General features: G+C 46.2%; 1 protein-coding gene across 6 annotated transcripts in view; it reads right to left on the bottom strand.

The window, feature by feature from the left end:
- Window positions 1–18861, bottom strand: part of TEC (tec protein tyrosine kinase) — a 181765-nt gene that overhangs the window by 1074 nt on the left and 161830 nt on the right. For all 6 annotated transcript variants that reach the window (XM_073583479.1, XM_073583476.1, XM_073583480.1 and 3 more), the window contains one exon: window positions 13821–13978. In XM_073583479.1, the coding sequence (XP_073439580.1) occupies window positions 13821–13978 (158 nt within the window). The remainder of the gene's footprint in view (window positions 1–13820; window positions 13979–18861) is intronic.

The raw sequence follows: 18861 nt of genomic DNA on the forward strand, positions 1-18861 counted from the left end.
CCGCTGGAAATCTGCATCGTGTGCACATGGCCTTATACTCACCTACCTCCAGCGCTGGTCGCTTGAAATGGAGACTTCACCGTCCCACCAGACGCCAGATCCCTGCAGCCTGTTATTGGCTGCAAAAGTCAGATGTTTTTCTGATGATGTGCCAATCAATGTCACCTGACCGCTGCAGCTGATCACAGGTCGCAGTGGTGCAGCAGCTTATGGAACAGTGACACCTCCACTTTCTGTGCTTGCACAGTGAGTTAGTTATTTTTTGGGAAAGCTTTTATTTTGACAAATCACCACATTAATAAGGAAAGTCCCTCGTGAATGAAGGCCAGCAGAGTAAACGAGATTATATTTTTATATGGAATATATATAACAGCATTTCTAATAATTTTAGCAAAATTATGATAAGCAATGATTTTTCTGAAAAATCTGCTCCTAGTAAGATTGAGCAAATGTTTTTCTTACACCATGCTGTGTTACTGGTGTACATTAAGTATGCAGGGTGGATTAGAAAGGTTGAGACATAACGGGGTCCACAGCGACTCTATCGCCCTAGGAGCCACATAAACCTAGAGCTGGACGTGTTTGAGGCTGTGTGCCCACGTAGCGTTTTTTAATCATTTCCGCGGTGATTTTAAACACACGATTCTGCCGCGGAAACACTTAAAAAAAACATTCCATACATTCCTAATGGAAAACGCACATGCAGTGCCAATGGTGCGATTTTTACCGCTGCGGAATCGCTAAGCGGTAAAAATCGCAGCATGTTCAATAGACTTGTATTGAAACGCTAGAAAATCGCAAATGTAACAAACATTTGCAGTTTTTCAAGTGTCTCAAAACGCACACAAAAGGAAGTGACATCAGGCCATCCCATAATGCCATCCCATGAGCATCCCATAATCCAGGAAGATGAGAAAAAAATTCCACAATTCCTGTCTTCCTGGATCATGGCTGCCGGCATGGAATGGTACCGCAGGATGGACCTGGATGTGGGCCTCCTCATCAGTGTGGTAAGTGTCATTGTGTGTGTCTGTGTGTGTGTGTCGGGGTGTGCGGTGTATATGTGGTGTATGTGAGGTGTCTGTGTGGTGTGTGTGGCGTCTGTGTGCTATGTGGCATAGGCTGATAGGACTACTCCTCCTATCGGCCTATGTCTGTTCCCCCTTCACTAGTGGCAGCAGGCTCAGCACGATGGGTGCAGTATTTCCCATCGAGCTGTTCCTGCTGTTAAAAAAAAAACACTTTCTTTTTGGTCCTGCCCCCCCGTCCATCCATAAAATAACCCCCCCTTATATTTCTAAATATAAATATATATATGTATGTATGTATGTATGTATTATGTGGTGTAGTGACCACTGAGTCGGCTAGGGGGCGCTGTGTGGATGTCCCAGGAGAAAGGATGAATGTCAGAATACTGAATGGCCGTTATGTATCTCAAAGTGGGTGGTTTTGGGATGGAGACTTATGTGTTGATCAGCAGTCATACTGTTGAGGTGTTGTTTCAATGAGCAAGGGAGAAGTCTCCAGGTAACTAGAGAGATGGGCGGGCCTGGTTACCTACAAACCCACCCAGGGGGTGTGTTTAAAGCACTATTGTAAAGAGTGTGTAAAGGCTTGAAGGACCTGTGATGAGGTTATGTCACCCGGTGGGCGTGGCTATGGACCATATAATGTGGCCAGGGTAGGTCACAAGGGGGGTGAAAGCTGGGACTTGGTTGGTCCAGTGTGGAAGGTCCCGCTGAGATGGGGCTTCCTGCCTGACAGCATGTGTGAACGCTGTGTTTAATGGCTGCAAGTGCCTGAGAGTTCCCTGGCAGGGAATGAATGTCTGCAGTATGGAGAAGCAGCCAAGAGAGAACCCTGACGGGGTGAGATATAACTGTGAGGCTGAAAAGCCTGCGTATTGGACATTGCTAACAGAGTGAAGCTCTGTCATGGACGCTATGCCGTTTATATATTGCTGGTCATGGTTTATGATGTTTAATAAACCGCATGGACCGTTCTGAGTTTATGGAAAACCTGTGCCGGATCTGGTTTGTTGTGGCTGCCAAGCAAGTGATACCCTACTTAAATGACAGCGCTACCTCACAATATATACAATATTTATTAGGGCCACTTATTTCAATTTTTGTTTTCAAAAATTTTTTTTCTAAAAAATTATAAAATTTGTCCAATAATTTTTTTACATTGGTGGCCAGTGGTTACCTGTGGAAAAACATAATTACCTGTCCCCGACGTCGCCACCTAAAAAAAAAAACCCTACTCACCTACACAGCTAATTTCCCGAAGACCATGTTCCACCTAAAAAAAAAATATAAAATAACAAACCACAAAAATACCTACCCTCCGCAGAATCCAAAAAAACACGAAGTGTCCCACGAAGATCTACAGTTTAGAGCAGCCACATAACGTGGCCGCTCTAAACCACAGACGCCGCTACAATGAACGGGGCCGTAAAGCACCCCGATTCACTGTATACCGACTTCACCCGAAGGCAGCTCGTGCTGCTTGGGTGAACTCGGGCGGTGCGGTCTGCGCATGCGCGGACTCCCAGGTTGACCTGAGGTAAACTCAGGAGCGTGGGAATTTTTCCCACGCCAATTAGTTCATCTCAGGTGAGCCAGAATTACGTCATTTTTTTTGTCTAAAAGATAAAAATTTTGTCAAAAACTTGTTGTCACTATTTCATTAAAATATTTTTTAATTAAAGTGTGTGGTTTATTTTAACCACCCCCCCGCCCCAAAAAATATATGCATAAATATGTATGTATATTTTTTTGTGAGGAGGGGGTTAAAACTGGGGTATATATATACAGTGGGGAAAAAAAGTATTTAGTCAGTCAGCAATAGTGCAAGTTCCACCACTTAAAAAGATGAGAGGCGTCTGTAATTTACATCATAGGTAGACCTCAACTATGGGAGACAAACTGAGAAAAAAAAATCCTGAAAATCACATTGTCTGGTTTTTTTTCATTTTATTTGCATATTATGGTGGAAAATAAGTATTTGGTCAGAAACAAGCAATCAAGATTTCTGGATCTCACAGACCTGTAACTTCTTCTTTAAGAGTCTCCTCTTTCCTCCACTCATTACCTGTAGTAATGGCACCTGTTTAAACTTGTTATCAGTATAAAAAGACACCTGTGCACACCCTCAAACAGTCTGACTCCAAACTCCACTATGGTGAAGACCAAAGAGCTGTCAAAGGACACCAGAAACAAAATTGTAGCCCTGCACCAGGCTGGGAAGACTGAATCTGCAATAGCCAACCAGCTTGGAGTGAAGAAATCAACTGTGGGAGCAATAATTAGAAAATGGAAGACATACAAGACCACTGATAATCTCCCTCGATCTGGTGCTCCACGCAAAATCCCACCCCGTGGGGTCAGAATGATCACAAGAACGGTGAGCAAAAATCCCAGAAGCACGCGGGGGGACCTAGTGAATGAACTGCAGAGAGCTGGGACCAATGTAACAAGGCCTACCATAAGTAACACACTACGCCACCATGGGCTCAGATCCTGCAGTGCCAGACGTGTCCCACTGCTTAAGCCTGTACATGTCCGGGTCCGTCTGAAGTTTGCTAGAGAGCATTTGGATGATCCAGAGGAGTTTTGGGAGAATGTCCTATGGTCTGATGAAACCAAACTGGAACTGTTTGGTAGAAACACAACTTGTCGTGTTTGGAGGAAAAAGAATACTGAGTTGCATCCATCAAACACCATACCTACTGTAAAGCATGGTGGTGGAAACATCATGCTTTGGGGCTGTTTTTCTGCAAAGGGGCCAGGACGACTGATCCGGGTACATGAAAGAATGAATGGGGCCATGTATCGTGAGATTTTGAGTGCAAACCTCCTTCCATCAGCAAGGGCATTGAAGATGAAACGTGGCTGGGTCTTTCAACATGACAATGATCCAAAGCACACCGCCAGGGCAACGAAGGAGTGGCTTCGTAAGAAGCATTTCAAGGTCCTGGAGTGGCCTAGCCAGTCTCCAGATCTCAACCCTATAGAAAACCTTTGGAGGGAGTTGAAAGTCTGTGTTGCCAAGCGAAAAGCCAAAAACATCACTGCTCTAGAGGAGATCTGCATGGAGGAATGGGCCAACATACCAACCACAGTGTGTGGCAACCTTGTGAAGACTTACAGAAAACGTTTGACCTCTGTCATTGCCAACAAAGGATATATCACAAAGTATTGAGATGAAATTTTGTTTCTGACCAAATACTTATTTTCCACCATAATATGCAAATAAAATGAAAAAAAAACAGACAATGTGATTTTCTGGATTTTTTTTTCTCAGTTTGTCTCCCATAGTTGAGGTCTACCTATGATGTAAATTACAGACGCCTCTCATCTTTTTAAGTGGTGGAACTTGCACTATTGCTGACTGACTAAATACTTTTTTTCCCCACTGTATATATATCCCAGTTTTAACCCCCTCACAAAAAAAATATATGCCCCAGTTGTAACCCCCCTCCCCAAGAAAAAAAAAAAAAAAAAAATATATATATATATATATATATATATATATATATATATATATATATATATATATATATATATATATATATATATATACCCGTTTTAACCCCCTCACAAAATATATATATATATATACACAGTGGGGCAAAAAAGTATTTAGTCAGTCAGCAATAGTGCAAGTTCCACCACTTAAAAAGATGAGAGGCGTCTGTAATTTACATCATAGGTAGACCTCAACTATGGGAGACAAACTGAGAAAAAAAAATCCAGAAAATCACATTGTCTGGTTTTTTTTCATTTTATTTGCATATTATGGTGGAAAATAAGTATTTGGTCAGAAACAAGCAATCAAGATTTCTGGCTCTCACAGACCTGTAACTTCTTCTTTAAGAGTCTCCTCTTTCCTCCACTCATTACCTGTAGTAATGGCACCTGTATAAACTTGTTATCAGTATAAAAAGACACCTGTGCACACCCTCAAACAGTCTGACTCCAAACTCCACTATGGTGAAGACCAAAGAGCTGTCAAAGGACACCAGAAACAAAATTGTAGCCCTGCACCAGGCTGGGAAGACTGAATCTGCAATAGCCAACCAGCTTGGAGTGAAGAAATCAACTGTGGGAGCAATAATTAGAAAATGGAAGACATACAAGACCACTGATAATCTCCCTCGATCTGGTGCTCCACGTAAAATCCCACCCCGTGGGGTCAGAATGATCACAAGAACGGTGAGCAAAAATCCCAGAACCACGCGGGGGGACCTAGTGAATGAACTGCAGAGAGCTGGGACCAATGTAACAAGGCCTACCATAAGTAACACACTACGCCACCATGGACTCAGATCCTGCAGTGCCAGACGTGTCCCACTGCTTAAGCCTGTACATGTCCGGGCCCGTCTGAAGTTTGCTAGAGAGCATTTGGATGATCCAGAGGAGCTTTGGGAGAATGTCCTATGGTCTGATGAAACCAAACTGGAACTGTTTGGTAGAAACACAACTTGTCGTGTTTGGAGGAAAAAGAATACTGAGTTGCATCCATCAAACACCATACCTACTGTAAAGCATGGTGGTGGAAACATCATGCTTTGGGGCTGTTTCTCTGCAAAGGGGCCAGGACGACTGATCCGGGTACATGAAAGAATGAATGGGGCCATGTATCGTGAGATTTTGAGTGCAAACCTCCTTCCATCAGCAAGGGCATTGAAGATGAAACGTGGCTGGGTCTTTCAACATGACAATGATCCAAAGCACACCGCCAGGGCAACGAAGGAGTGGCTTCGTAAGAAGCATTTCAAGGTCCTGGAGTGGCCTAGCCAGTCTCCAGATCTCAACCCTATAGAAAACCTTTGGAGGGAGTTGAAAGTCCGTGTTGCCAAGCGAAAAGCCAAAAACATCACTGCTCTAGAGGAGATCTGCATGGAGGAATGGGCCAACATACCAACAACAGTGTGTGGCAACCTTGTGAAGACTTACAGAAAACGTTTGACCTCTGTCATTGCCAACAAAGGATATATCACAAAGTATTGAGATGAAATTTTGTTTCTGACCAAATACTTATTTTCCACCATAATATGCAAATAAAATGAAAAAAAAACAGACAATGTGATTTTCTGGATTTTTTTTTCTCAGTTTGTCTCCCATAGTTGAGGTCTACCTATGATGTAAATTACAGACGCCTCTCATCTTTTTAAGTGGTGGAACTTGCACTATTGCTGACTGACTAAATACTTTTTTGCCCCACTGTATATACACACACACACCCCAGTTTTAACCCTCCCACCAAAAAAAATTTATACATTGTATATATATATATATATATACACACACACACACACACACATATCCAATTTTTAACCCCCGACCTCCCCCCAAAAAATATATATATATTTGTTTTTGGGAGGGGGGGGAAATGGGTTGTGTATATATATATATATATATATATATATATATATATATATATATTTTGTAGGGATTCTGCTCGCTTAGGTGCGACGGGAGACAACCAGGAGGCACGTTCCTTTTAAAAGTTCACAGGGTTTATTGCTTCGTACCCCTATAAAGCAGCACATAACACAAGGAATAGCCTTTAGCTCAGGCGAAAGCAAGCACAAGTGTCCATGATTTCAGGCTCAGTCCTGGAGCCTCAGCAAAACACAGGAGGCTTATCCCTTCTCACATACAGCCAATATCCATAGGCCTCCCCGGGTCAGCAGCCTCAGCACGTGGTCTTTAGGAAGGTAGCACACCTTCCTCTACCTAGGCCTGCCGGGACCTTCCACATGGCTCAATCAGATCCGTGCGCTCTCCCTCATGTCACCAGACATCAGGTACCTTATATGGTCCATAACCACACCCACAGGCGATCACATGGCTATGACCTCACTAAAGGTCCTATTACACACATCCACACACAGGCTTCCCTGACACATTGTAACGGAAACGTCAGCAGTACCTCTGCTGATCAATACTCGAGCCTGCATCTCAAGGCCACCTACCTTGGGATACATAGCGGTCATTCAGCATCCTATACCCATTAACACAATGGATATGCATGTAGGCCCGTCCTGGGACACCCACACAGCGCCCCCTAGCGGACATAGTGGATACTACACCACATACCTCCCCCCTCTGTTCAAACTTCTGGGGTTGAACACATGACATCACCCAGGGATCTCGAGACCGGGCACCCATGTCACCTTGCCCTACAAGTCGAGAGGACCATCTCTGTCTGTTTCGGTAGTCATACTGCATCATATTTACGTTAGGCCTCCCCGCCCCCAGCAGTCAGTATCTCGGCCTTGGGCTTTGGCCTTCCCGTCAACGTCCGTCAGCGTGACCATACACTCTTTAGTCTCCACCTGTCTGCAGTGCGCTTCGTCACCCGACCTTTCTCTCACTGGCCAGCTCTCCCGGTTCGTACGGTCATGAGTCCCACGTCCAGTTGGGCTAACTGGCTGGTCTGAGTCTGACCCTCTGTCACTATGTCCACCACCGGGTTTCATGCCTATGCTACTAAGATTAGAACTGCCACTTGCGGACTCTCGACGTTCTTGCCTTCAACCACCTGTCCTTTCATTATTTGGAGGATCCCTTCGAGTCCTTACACCTTGGGTTGGAGGTGGATGCCACCTGACGTTCTGTATCTGCTTATTCAACTGCAGTCGGTCCTGTCTTAGCTGCTCTATCTCCTTCAGGTATGCTACCCGATATTCCAGGAGCATGCGAAGCTTCCCAATGCTTTCCATCGAGCCAACCACAATGACTGGAACCATGTCATCTTCAACAGCAACTTGGATTTCCCCAGCAGGTGGGATCCTCACTCTCTTCACACTGGATCGATTTACCATCTCCTGCATCACCTTTCCAAGTCTGCCAATGACTTTCCCCACCAGATTTCTGGGCAACGGAATTATGTCTTCCACAAAGCCCAGCCGACTTTGAGCTTCCCTCGCAAGCTCCAGACGTCGAGCGGCTTTCCTATTACGCACCATGAGCATCTGTTTTGTGCGGAGACATTGTAGGTGCATCTCCTTCAGGACAGCCACCCTTCTCTCTGTGTCTTCTGTTTCTGCCAGTATCACCAACTGATCTGTCTCTGGTGCCCAGTTCACACTATAGGCCTTTACTGCCTTTTTAAAGGTCTCATGCACACCCTCGCTGGCACATGCTTCTCGCACGTCTTCGGGTTCCTCCATCACGCACTTGAAGGTCGTGGCCTTGCTCTCATCCTGGATAGACGGTTCTGGGTTTACCACGGACACTTCCCTCAAGATATCTGCCCCGACCGGGTGACTGTCTTGTGCAGCTCTTGGCTCACCATCTTCCTGAGATTTACAGTCTTCAGGACCCTTTTCCAAGATGGGCTTTGGCAGTTCTGCCTTGTTATCACTCGGGCCCGGCCGCTGTACATCTTTGTCCCAGCTCTTCTCCCGCAGAAGACCTTTTACTACTCCTCTGAGTTCTTGAAGAACTTTATCCCGCTCCTCTGCCAGGCAGCGACGCTCATCCTCTCTTCGGAGAATCTCCTGTTGATGCTTCTCTTGGGCCTCTCTGAGCACGTCCATATCCTTCACTATAGCTTTCTTTATAGTTTGACATGCTGACAGGTGACCTCTGAGCGCAGAGACTTCCATCTCCAGCTCATCCACTCTGTGCTCAGCTGCTTGTCTTAGGACCCTTTCTTGTTCGACATGTTCTTTTAAAGTCTCTTTAAGCATCTCTATTGTGTAATCCTGCTCTATGGTCTCTGCAGGTCTACTACAGGTCTGTTTTACTTCAAGCCCATTACTAACTCCCTCTGTGCTGGCGACTGTCCAAGATAAAGTGACCTCCTTACTACACACTCTTTCCCTTGTGTTGGAGTCACAGTCTGAATTGGAGTCACCACTCACCCTGTCATCCTGGAACAGCCAGTCCCCACTCACACAGGTGTCGGACCCATTTCCTGGAGGTACCCAGTTTCCCACGGTCACACGTTTGTTCACCCCAGCCAAATCCCCGAGTTGGTTAGACCCACACTTTCTTTCAGTCACCCGAAACTCTGGACTATCGACCTTAAGTTGTGCTACCTCCTCCTTTGAGCCACCCCACATTTCATCAACTTCCCACGCATCGTCAAACAAGACAAAGTCCCGGCCCCTCTCCAAGGCATACACTAAGTCAGGGAGTATCCCGTCCCCTTGGCACTCACCACCTTTGGGTCCCTCAAACATTACTCTGTCTACAGCCCAGTTCACCGTGACCCCGTTTACAGCGAATCCTGATGTTTTTCTCGGTCAAAGAGAAAACGAGAGGAGTTCCTGTCAGAGTCACCTGACTCTGAGTCCAACCTACCAGAGACTCCTTCCCGATGCAGCATCACAGTACACACCTGTGGTCCATCATTATCCGGAAAGATTGTCCCCGATTCTTCAAAAGTCATACACATACACTGCGGTTCCCCAGACATGTCCACTGAGGCAACCAGTGCTGCCCCTTTTGAAAACTCGGCTCCTTTCTGGACCACCATCCCAATTTGGGTCACTGCCCCCCTCTGGGACTCCACCTCCTTTTGGGTTACCACCCCAATTTGGGTCACCTCCCCCTTTTAGGACTCCACCCCCTTTTGGGCTACCACCCCAATTTGGGTCACCACCCCCTTTCGGGATTTCCCCATGTCCGTTCTGCAGAACCTCTTATGCCACAGTTCACACAGTACACTTAATGTCTTTTTGGGCTGGTACTGGCCCTTTAAGCACGACTCCACACCAGTTCCTTCTGGCGCTGCCACAGCTCCTGCTGCGCCGTCTTCGTGAACCCGCCGATCCACCAGAAGCCGCTTGTCCCCTTCGTAACCCCGCCGAGTTACCGGAAGCCGCTTGTCACATTCGTAACCCCGCCGAGTTACAGCAAGCCGCTTTGCAAAAAACCCTTCATTACCCCTCTGAGCCACAGCAATCACCTTCAGGTTTTGCAGAGGAAAAGAGGAAAAAGAAAAAAAAAACATGCACAGTCTCTCACTGACCCTGGTTAGTGCAACACGGATTCCTGTCCGTTACCTGCTGGTGTCAGCCACACAGGTTCTCGGGTACCTCTCATCCACAGACGCACCCTATAGCGACTTCTCAAATAGTATGGCAACATGTGCCTCCCGGAACCGCTGCCCGCATTCTACACCAATTAAAAACAAAATCAGTGTACAGAAAAATGCACAGGATGACATCACCACCTGGTGAGCCTCCCAGCAAACAAATTCACCAACTCCAATAAATTATGTCATATCAAGAGAAACCGGAGTACACGGTGACAACAAGAAAAATACTTTTTGTATAAAAATATAAATGTTTATTTATGTATACAAATATATAAATGATTGTACATAGTAAAACAGTGCACCAAGGAGCATACAAGCAAAACACAAGGGCCACCCCTCTGGCAAAACAATTCCGTTGCAAGCAAGACCACAGGTCAAGTGACCAAAAGAAAAAGTGTATAAGGGGCAGGTCAGGAAGTTCCCATCATAGACCGCAACATGACCGCGATATATCCTGAAAAGCCAAGTTAAATAACTAAATAGTACCGCTTACCGGGATCTGAGAAGCCAGAGAGGGAGCCCCAGGTGCCCAATGTCCACCCCCAATTCTACACCAATTGTAGGGATTCTACTCGCTTAGGTGCGACGGGAGACAACCAGGAGGCACGTTCCTTTTAAAAGTTCACAGGGTTTATTGCTTCATACCCCATAAAGCAGCACATAACACAAGGAATAGCCTTTAGCTCAGGCGAAAGCAAGCATAAGTGTCCATGATTTCAGGCTCAGTCCTGGAGCCTCAGCAAAACACAGGAGGCTTATCCCTCCTCACATACAGCCAATATCCATAGGCCTCCCCGGGTCAGCAGCCTCAGCACGTGGTCTTTAGGAAGGTAGCACACCTTCTTCCACCTAGGCCTGCCGGGACCTTCCACATGGCTCAATCAGATCCATGCACTCTCCCTCATGTGACCAGACCTCAGGTACCTTATATGGTCCATAACCACACCCACAGGTAATCATATGGCTATGACCTCACTAAAGGTCGTATTACACACATCCACACACAGGCTTCCCTGACACATTGCAACGGAAACGTCAGCAGTACCTCTGCTGATCAATACTCGAGCCTGCATCTCAAGGCCACTTACCTTGGGATACATAGCGGTCATTCAGCATACTATACCCATTACCACAATGGATATGCCTGTAGGCCCATCCTGGGATACCCACACAGTGCCCCCTAGCGGACAGTGGTCACTACACCACACCACAATATATATATACCCCATTTTTAACCCCCCCTACCAAAAGAAAAATTACCCTACACCAAATCCCAACTCTATGCAAATCATTTACCGTAATCCCATCCCGAATCCTAATTTGAATTAAAAATAAAAATTTAAAATTATGGTATGGGATTAGTGTTGGAGTTGGGATTAGCGTTGGGATTAGGGTTGGGATTAGGGTTAGGGTTGGGATTAGGGGTGGTTGTGTGTGTGTGCACATGTGTACATGGATTCATACATATCTATATTGGTTTTGAAAGTGTTTTTCCATTTTGATATATATGAATTTATAGGTGCAAATGTAGATATTGATATAATATTCATATTTTTGACTACACAATTATTTCAAAAAAATGTCTTCACTATATTGTAGATTGAGAAATATCCGGCCGTTTGGGACCGCTCCTGTGAACAGTAGAAGGGTTCAAAGCGGGATGTCTGGCCGGCTATCGTGAAAGAACTGTACCCGCAGTGGCCGAATCTGCCTTCAGCTGGCCAAAAATTGATTAGCATGTATTTCATAAATTGAATTTGTCCAGGTTTTGTAATGATTTAATTTTAAAAATCCTTTTTTATTTTTTCATTTCAGTGGAAGAAACGGAAGAGGTCTGTCACAGACCGCTTCATGAAATCCCTGAAACCTCCAAGCGGAAGCTCGCTTCAGAGGGGTAGAGTCCAATATGCTGACCAGCTCCAATTTATTTTAATGAGCAGGAACTTGCGGAGGTAAATTTTATAAAAAAAATTTTTTTTTCATTTTGTTAACATTTTAAAGTAGTCTTAAATTAATATGGTTTTTGTCTTCCTTCTACAGAACTGACGGCAATACCAGGGCAGAAACACCGGATGGTTCGGAGGACAGGCCATCATCCTCGGCGCCCACAGATATCGTATCTGAATCGCCAACAAGTTATGCAGCGGGCACTTCGGCATCTGGGGTGGAGGTGGCGTCAGAGTCCTGTGTTGCTGCTCCTGCCTCGGGCGCTGCCTTTAGCTCTACTGGTGGCGTGTCAAGGCCCACTACGATGGGGGTATCTTCTGCCCGTCCCGTGGCATTGAGAAGGGCGGCACACAAAAAGGTCCCAAATACTGAGACTTCGACTACTGCGTTAGAAAACCTCACTAGTCGTACCCTCGGTATGCTCGACACTTCGTCGAAGCAAGATGAGCTGGACAAATTCGGCTCATTTTTAGCCGGCCGCCTAAGATCCATGCCACGGGACCAGCAGAATGTTTTCATGTCAGCAGTCAAGTTACTGTTAATGACTATTGACGTCCCATCCCCAATTCCCCTGTCATCAGCTATGGCGGCAGTGGCTGGCATCAGTATGGGGGCAGTACCAGATTCAGTAATAAAGTCAGCAGCAAAATCCGCAAGTTTTCTTTGCTGCTGCTGCATGTGAGGCATTTTGAAAACAGCCAGAAAACAAAATGGAGAAAAGGGGATGGAAAAAGAAATGACCTCATAGTGGTTTTTTTTTTTTAATAAACAACTTTATTTGGCTCATAAACACTTAAAAAACCGCATGCAAAAACGCATGAAAAACGCGTCAAAAACCGCACAAAAAAAACGCATGCGTTTTTCCTGGCAAGGGTATGCGTTTCTTGAAAAACGCAACGTGGGCACATGGCCTTAATCACATTAGAATAATAACTTAAACGCTATGCACTCTACTTATCAGGTCCTGTGTAGTCTTTGGTATGTATAATACTTTTGCATAGGAATTCAGACACAGATTATTTACAAAGATTTCTAATTTTAAAGAGAATCTGCCCCAGACTTTTGATATGTATTCTGAAAGCAGCATGATGTAGGGACTGAGACCCCAATTCGAGAGAAGTATCAGTTACTGCTCTTAATGCTGGAATTTAGACATAATCACTGTTTTCTCTACTGTAGATCTAACAGTGCTCAGAATGCTGAGCTCTGTATAACCCCGCCCAAACAACTGATTAGCAGCTTTTTGTCAATGTACAGTGTACACAGAGCTGCCAATCAGTGGCATGGGCGGGGTTACGTAGAGCAGTTGACTAGGTGGCACAAGACATCTAATCCTGCAGTGATAATATCCTGCTGATAAAACATTAATTTTAATGAAATAGCAAAACACAGTCTAGTAAGTGACACATCACTGTACTCAATCTGTCTGCCCCGATATAATGGAGATCTCAGATTACATATTAAAAAACTGCTGACAGATCACCAAAAAATTACTTGGTGAGAAAGGCATACCATAGCCTTTAATGTTTATTGTTCCTCGGGATTGGTTATGTATTTCTCAAGCATGAACAGTGAGGTGATCAGTGAGTGGAGCAGGCTGCCACAAGAGGTGGTAAGCTCTTCTTCAATGGAAGTCTTCAAACAGAGGATGGACAAACATCTGTCTGAGATGGGTTAGTGAATCCTGCAGGGGGTTGGACCAAATGACCCTGGAGGTCCCTTCTAACTGTGACATTCTATGATTCTATCACTGCTAAGTCCGAATATTCTAGTTGCATAAAAAAATTATAATTCATGCGTAACCTATAACCCACCTCATGCCAGCATGCCACCATAATATTGTATATTCTGTTTGATGCCAGCCTTGGTCGATAGAGTCTATCTCCTCTTGAGACCATTTCTACTACTTCAAGGTTCGAATAGCTTTCAAAGGGCATCTTCCCCTCTGTGAATACTTCCCACATTAATACACCTGGAAAGGAAAATAAGAGAGAGCAACATGACATATGAGGCGAAGTGACACTCACACTAGATAATAAGGGGTTCTTACGAAAAAGAAGACAGATTTATACTTTATGGAGATATTCAAGCTGTTATGGGAATTAAGAACAACACTTTAACTGCTGGACATTATTTAGAAAGGCTTGGTCAAAATGGGAACACATTAGAACTAATCACACGTAAACGCATCAAGAAAAAGAAACCATATATAAAGAGTGACGCTGTATCACAGTGGTCCTCAACCTTTCTGACCTTGAGAGCCACATTCAGCTTAGAGAGAGGGTCGCGAGACACACTCAGCACTGAGAGAGGGTCGCGAGCCACATCCAGCTCCCGCCCCCTCAAAGTACTTTCAACCAAAGCCCCTACTATAGGCATAATCATAACCAAAGATTTCCACATAAATCACTCCAAAGAAATGCACTGAGATCCAGGGGTTCCCACAATGCCCCAATTCAGTATTTTCCCATGAAGGACTCCAAACACACAGTCGCATCCAGCTTCAAGATTCTCCTCTAACAGGTAGTATCATCCTTCAGCGTACCATACCTAAATCATCTCTAAACCCCATGATAGTATATGTGCATCCAGATCTGCTCTTCTGTGCAGGCTACTCACAAAATGTACCATTTTGCGATGTGCTCTTCGTACCTGTTTGCTAGATCTTGACCTAATGCACCAAGCTAGCAGACAGACGCGAGCCACAATTCATGGGACCGCGAGCCACATGTGGCTCCCAAGCTACAGGTTGGGGACCCATGCTGTATCACTTCTGAACACTTTCAATAATGACTTAGTGACTAATCTATCTATCTATCTATCTATCACCAACCAATCACAAAGCATCTTTCATTTCACCAAACCTGTTTAAAAGAAGCTGAGCTGTGATTGGTTGCAAGGAAAACTGTTGCTCATAGCAGCCAATCACTAAGCATCTTTCATTTCACTAGAGCTGTTTAATAGACGAAAGCTTAGCTGTGATTGGTTGCTATGAGCAACAGTTTTCTCACTCCACAACACCTCAACAGACACTGACCGGGTGGGTGAAATCTAGCATCCCCGGAAACATAAACTCCCAGCCATTGTCTGCCCCCCAGAAAGGAGCAGAGAGCACATGACGGATATGAATCCCCCCTTCCCGTGCCCATATACCCATCACACATCCTCCATCCCATAGGCACATCTTCCCTCTTAAAGGGATCTCCGGTATGGAAGTTAGGGCAAATCCCTCAGCGCTCTGATTCTGACCCCAGGTTTCTTTTAAAGGGATCATTGGTATGGAAGTCAGGGCAAATCCATCCAGCGCTTTAGTTTTGACCCCAGGCCTCTCTTAAAGGGAACCCCGGTATGGAAGTTAGGACCGTTCAACTCAGCGCTGTGGTTCTGACCCAGGGTCTCTTAAAGGGATCATTGGTATGGAAGTTAGGGCAATTCCACTAAGCGCTCTGGTTTTGACCCCAGGCCCCTCTTAAAGGGATCCCCAGTACGGAAGTGAAGGCAAATCCACTCTGCGCTTTGGTACTGACCCCAGGCCTCTCTTAAAGGGATCTCCGGTATGGAAGTTAGGGCAAATCCCTCAGTGCTCTGACTCTGACCCCAGGCTTCTATTTAAAGGATCATTGGTATGGAAGTCAGTGCAAATCCATTCAGCGCTTTGGTTCTGACCCCTGGCCTCTCTTAAAGGGATCCCCGGTATGGAAGTTAGGACAGTTCCACTCAGCATTCTGGTTCTGACCCCAGGCCCCTCTTAAAGGGATCCCCGGTATGGAAGTCAGGGCAATTGCCTTCAAATGCTCTGGTACTGACCCCAGGCTCTCTTAAAGGGATCTACTGTATGGAAGTTAGGGTAAATCCTTCAGCACTCTGATTCTGACCCCAGGATTCTCTTAAAGGGATCATTGGTAAGGAAGTTAGGGCAATTCCACTCAGCGCTCTGGTTCTGACCTCAGGCCCCTCTTAAAGGGATCTCCGGTATGGAAGTGAGGACAAATCCACTCTGCGCTCTGATTCAGACCCCAGGCCTCTCTTAAAGGGATCTCCGGTATGGAAGTTAGGGTAAATCCCTCAGTGCTCTGATTCTCACCCCAGGTTTCTATTAAAGGGATCATTGGTATGGAAGTCAGGGCAAATCCACTGGTTCTGCCGCCAGGCCTCTCTTAAAGGGATCCCTGGTATGGAAGGTAGGATCGTTCCACTCAGCGCTCTGGTTCTGACCCCAGGCTGACGGGATGATATAGGATATTAGGGGTAGTAGTCCGGTGGCTCTGGCTGATGGGATAATGTGGGATATTAGGGGTAGTAGTCTGGTGGCTCTGATGGGACGATGTGGGATAATAGTGGTAGTAGTCTGGCGGCTGTGACGGGATGATGTAGGATATTAGTGGTAGTTGTCCGGTGGCTCTGGCTGACGGGATGATGTGGGATATTAGGGGTAGTAGTCCGGTGGCTTTGCCGGGATGATGTGGGATGTTAGTTGTAGTAGTCCGGTGGCTCTGGCTGACGGGATGATGTGGGATATTAGGGGTAGTAGTCCGGTGGCTCTGGCTGACGGGATGATGTGGGATATTAGGGGTAGTAGTCCGGTGGCTCTGGCTGACGGGACGACGTGGGATATTAGGGGTAGTAGTCCGGTAGCTCTGGCTGACGGGATGATGTGGGATATTATAGTGAATCTGGCTATGCGGAGTGGGCGGGGCTATACACTCAGCTATATATATATATATATATATATATATATATATATATATATATATAATCATTATAATTTGTTATAACTAACCATAGTTAGTTACTATGCCCGGTCCGCGCCGGATTCTTCAGCTAGTTTTTTATGCTAGTGCATTTTAAAATACATTGTGCTTTAAAGGGAATGTGTCACTAGGTTTTTGCCACCTAATCTGAGAGTATGATAATGTAGGAAAAGAGACCCTAATTCCAGTGGTATATCATTGGAATTTTAATATGTTTAATAAGTTTAATAAGCATGATGGCCAGATGCCCAAACATAGTTAAGTCCAGTGGAAGAATGAAAATAGGCTGCAAGGTCAATTTCCTGCAGAAAAAAAAAAAACACAAAGCAAATATTAATGAACACAATTGCCTGTTCGGAGTATCCATAAATGCTTTACATATGGGTGACATTCAGCTCATCAATGTTGAGACTGCTATCTTACCACAGGGTCTGCACTCCTTTAACTCCTTTCTGACATAGTAATCCGTCCATGTGACCTGGGCCTATTTGATCAGGTACGGATTATTACGTCATCACGATCTACTGCGCACACAGGGGGAGTGAGGGCGATCGCCGCCGAGTGTCAGCTGATTCTGACAGCTGACACTAAGTGCCATGAGAGGTCCCGTACCACTCCTGGCACTTTATCCCCGAAAATGCTGCAATTTAACGCGATTGCAGCATTCCAGGAGCCAGCAGAGGGATGACAGACCCTCTGTCTTTGGATCGGAGACCTCACGGCGTCACGAGGGGTCCTGATTGTTGCCATGGTGACCCGATGTCGTCATGACAACATCCGGGTCACCAGAGCTAGGAAAGTTGTTTGATCATGCTTAGTGCATGATCAGCAACTTTCTCTGTCAGTGCAGCACTGACAGTTTGAAAAGCATAGCGATGCTGTACAAGCGATCAGCCTGAAAAAAAAGATTGTCCCATAGTGCAGTGGTCCCCAACCTTTTTTGCACCAGGGACCGGTTTCAAGCAAGACCATTCTTCCATGGCCCGGCAGGGTGGGGATGGAGGTGTGGCAGGGGCGGGGCTTTGGTCATAAGGGGGCGGGGCTGTGGACGCAGTTGTAGTGTAGCAGTGCATACTTATAATTAAATAACATTTATAATGTGACTCAACTCACCATAGGTTTTGAATGAGTGCTTCATCACCCCATTCTTGCCTGCTCCATCACCCCATCACTCCCTTCTCCCCATCACTGCCATCTCTCCATCACTCCCTTCTTCCCATCATTGCCTTCACCCATCACTGCCGTCTCTCCATCATTGCCTTCACGCCATCACTCCCTTCTCCCCATCATTGCCTTCACCCCATCACTGACGTCTCTCCATCACTCCCATCAAGGTCTTCTCCCATTAACCCCTCATGGCCTTCTCCCATTACCCCCTCATGGCCTTCTCCCATTACCCCCTCATGGCCTTCTCCAATTACCCACTCATGGCCTTCTCCCATTACCCACTCATGGCCGTCTCCCATTACCCCCTCATGGCCGTCTCCCATTACCCCCTCATGGCCGTCTCCCATTACCCCCTCATGGCCTTCTCCCATCACCCCCTCATGGCCTTCTCCCATCACCCCAGGCATCATGGCCTTCTCCCATTACCCCCTCATGGCCTTCTCTCCCCATCATGGTCTCCTCCAGGGCCAGGCTCCACCTACACAAACACAGACAAACACACACACACACACACAGACATACATGTACACACACAGACAGACATATATACACACACACATTATATATACACACACCACCTCTCACCTGTCCGCAGCATCGCCCGCGCTTCCTCGCTCTGACACAGCAGCGGCGCGCTCCTCTCTGTGTCAGTCAGAGACAGGAAGCGCGGGCGGCGGGCAGGAAGCTGGATGGGTCCTTGCAGCTCCGCTCCTGCTATTCCCTCTTGCAGGCAGCGGAGCTGCTTGATCGCTCCCTGCCCGCCGCTACACGCAGTTTAAGAATTGCTGCGCGCCGCCCCAGCCCCGCTATGCCACTGACCGCCCCTGGCTCCCCTTGTGTCCGCGGACCGGCAAGGGCACTGCAGCGGCCCGGTGCTGGGCCGCGGACCGGCGGTTGGGGACCCCTGCCATAGTGGGACAATGTAAAAAAAGCGAAA

Source organism: Dendrobates tinctorius, unplaced genomic scaffold (genome assembly GCF_039654945.1).
Source record: "Dendrobates tinctorius isolate UK_male_01 unplaced genomic scaffold, ASM3965494v1 ptg000079l, whole genome shotgun sequence".
Classification (NCBI taxonomy): Eukaryota; Metazoa; Chordata; class Amphibia; order Anura; family Dendrobatidae; genus Dendrobates; species Dendrobates tinctorius.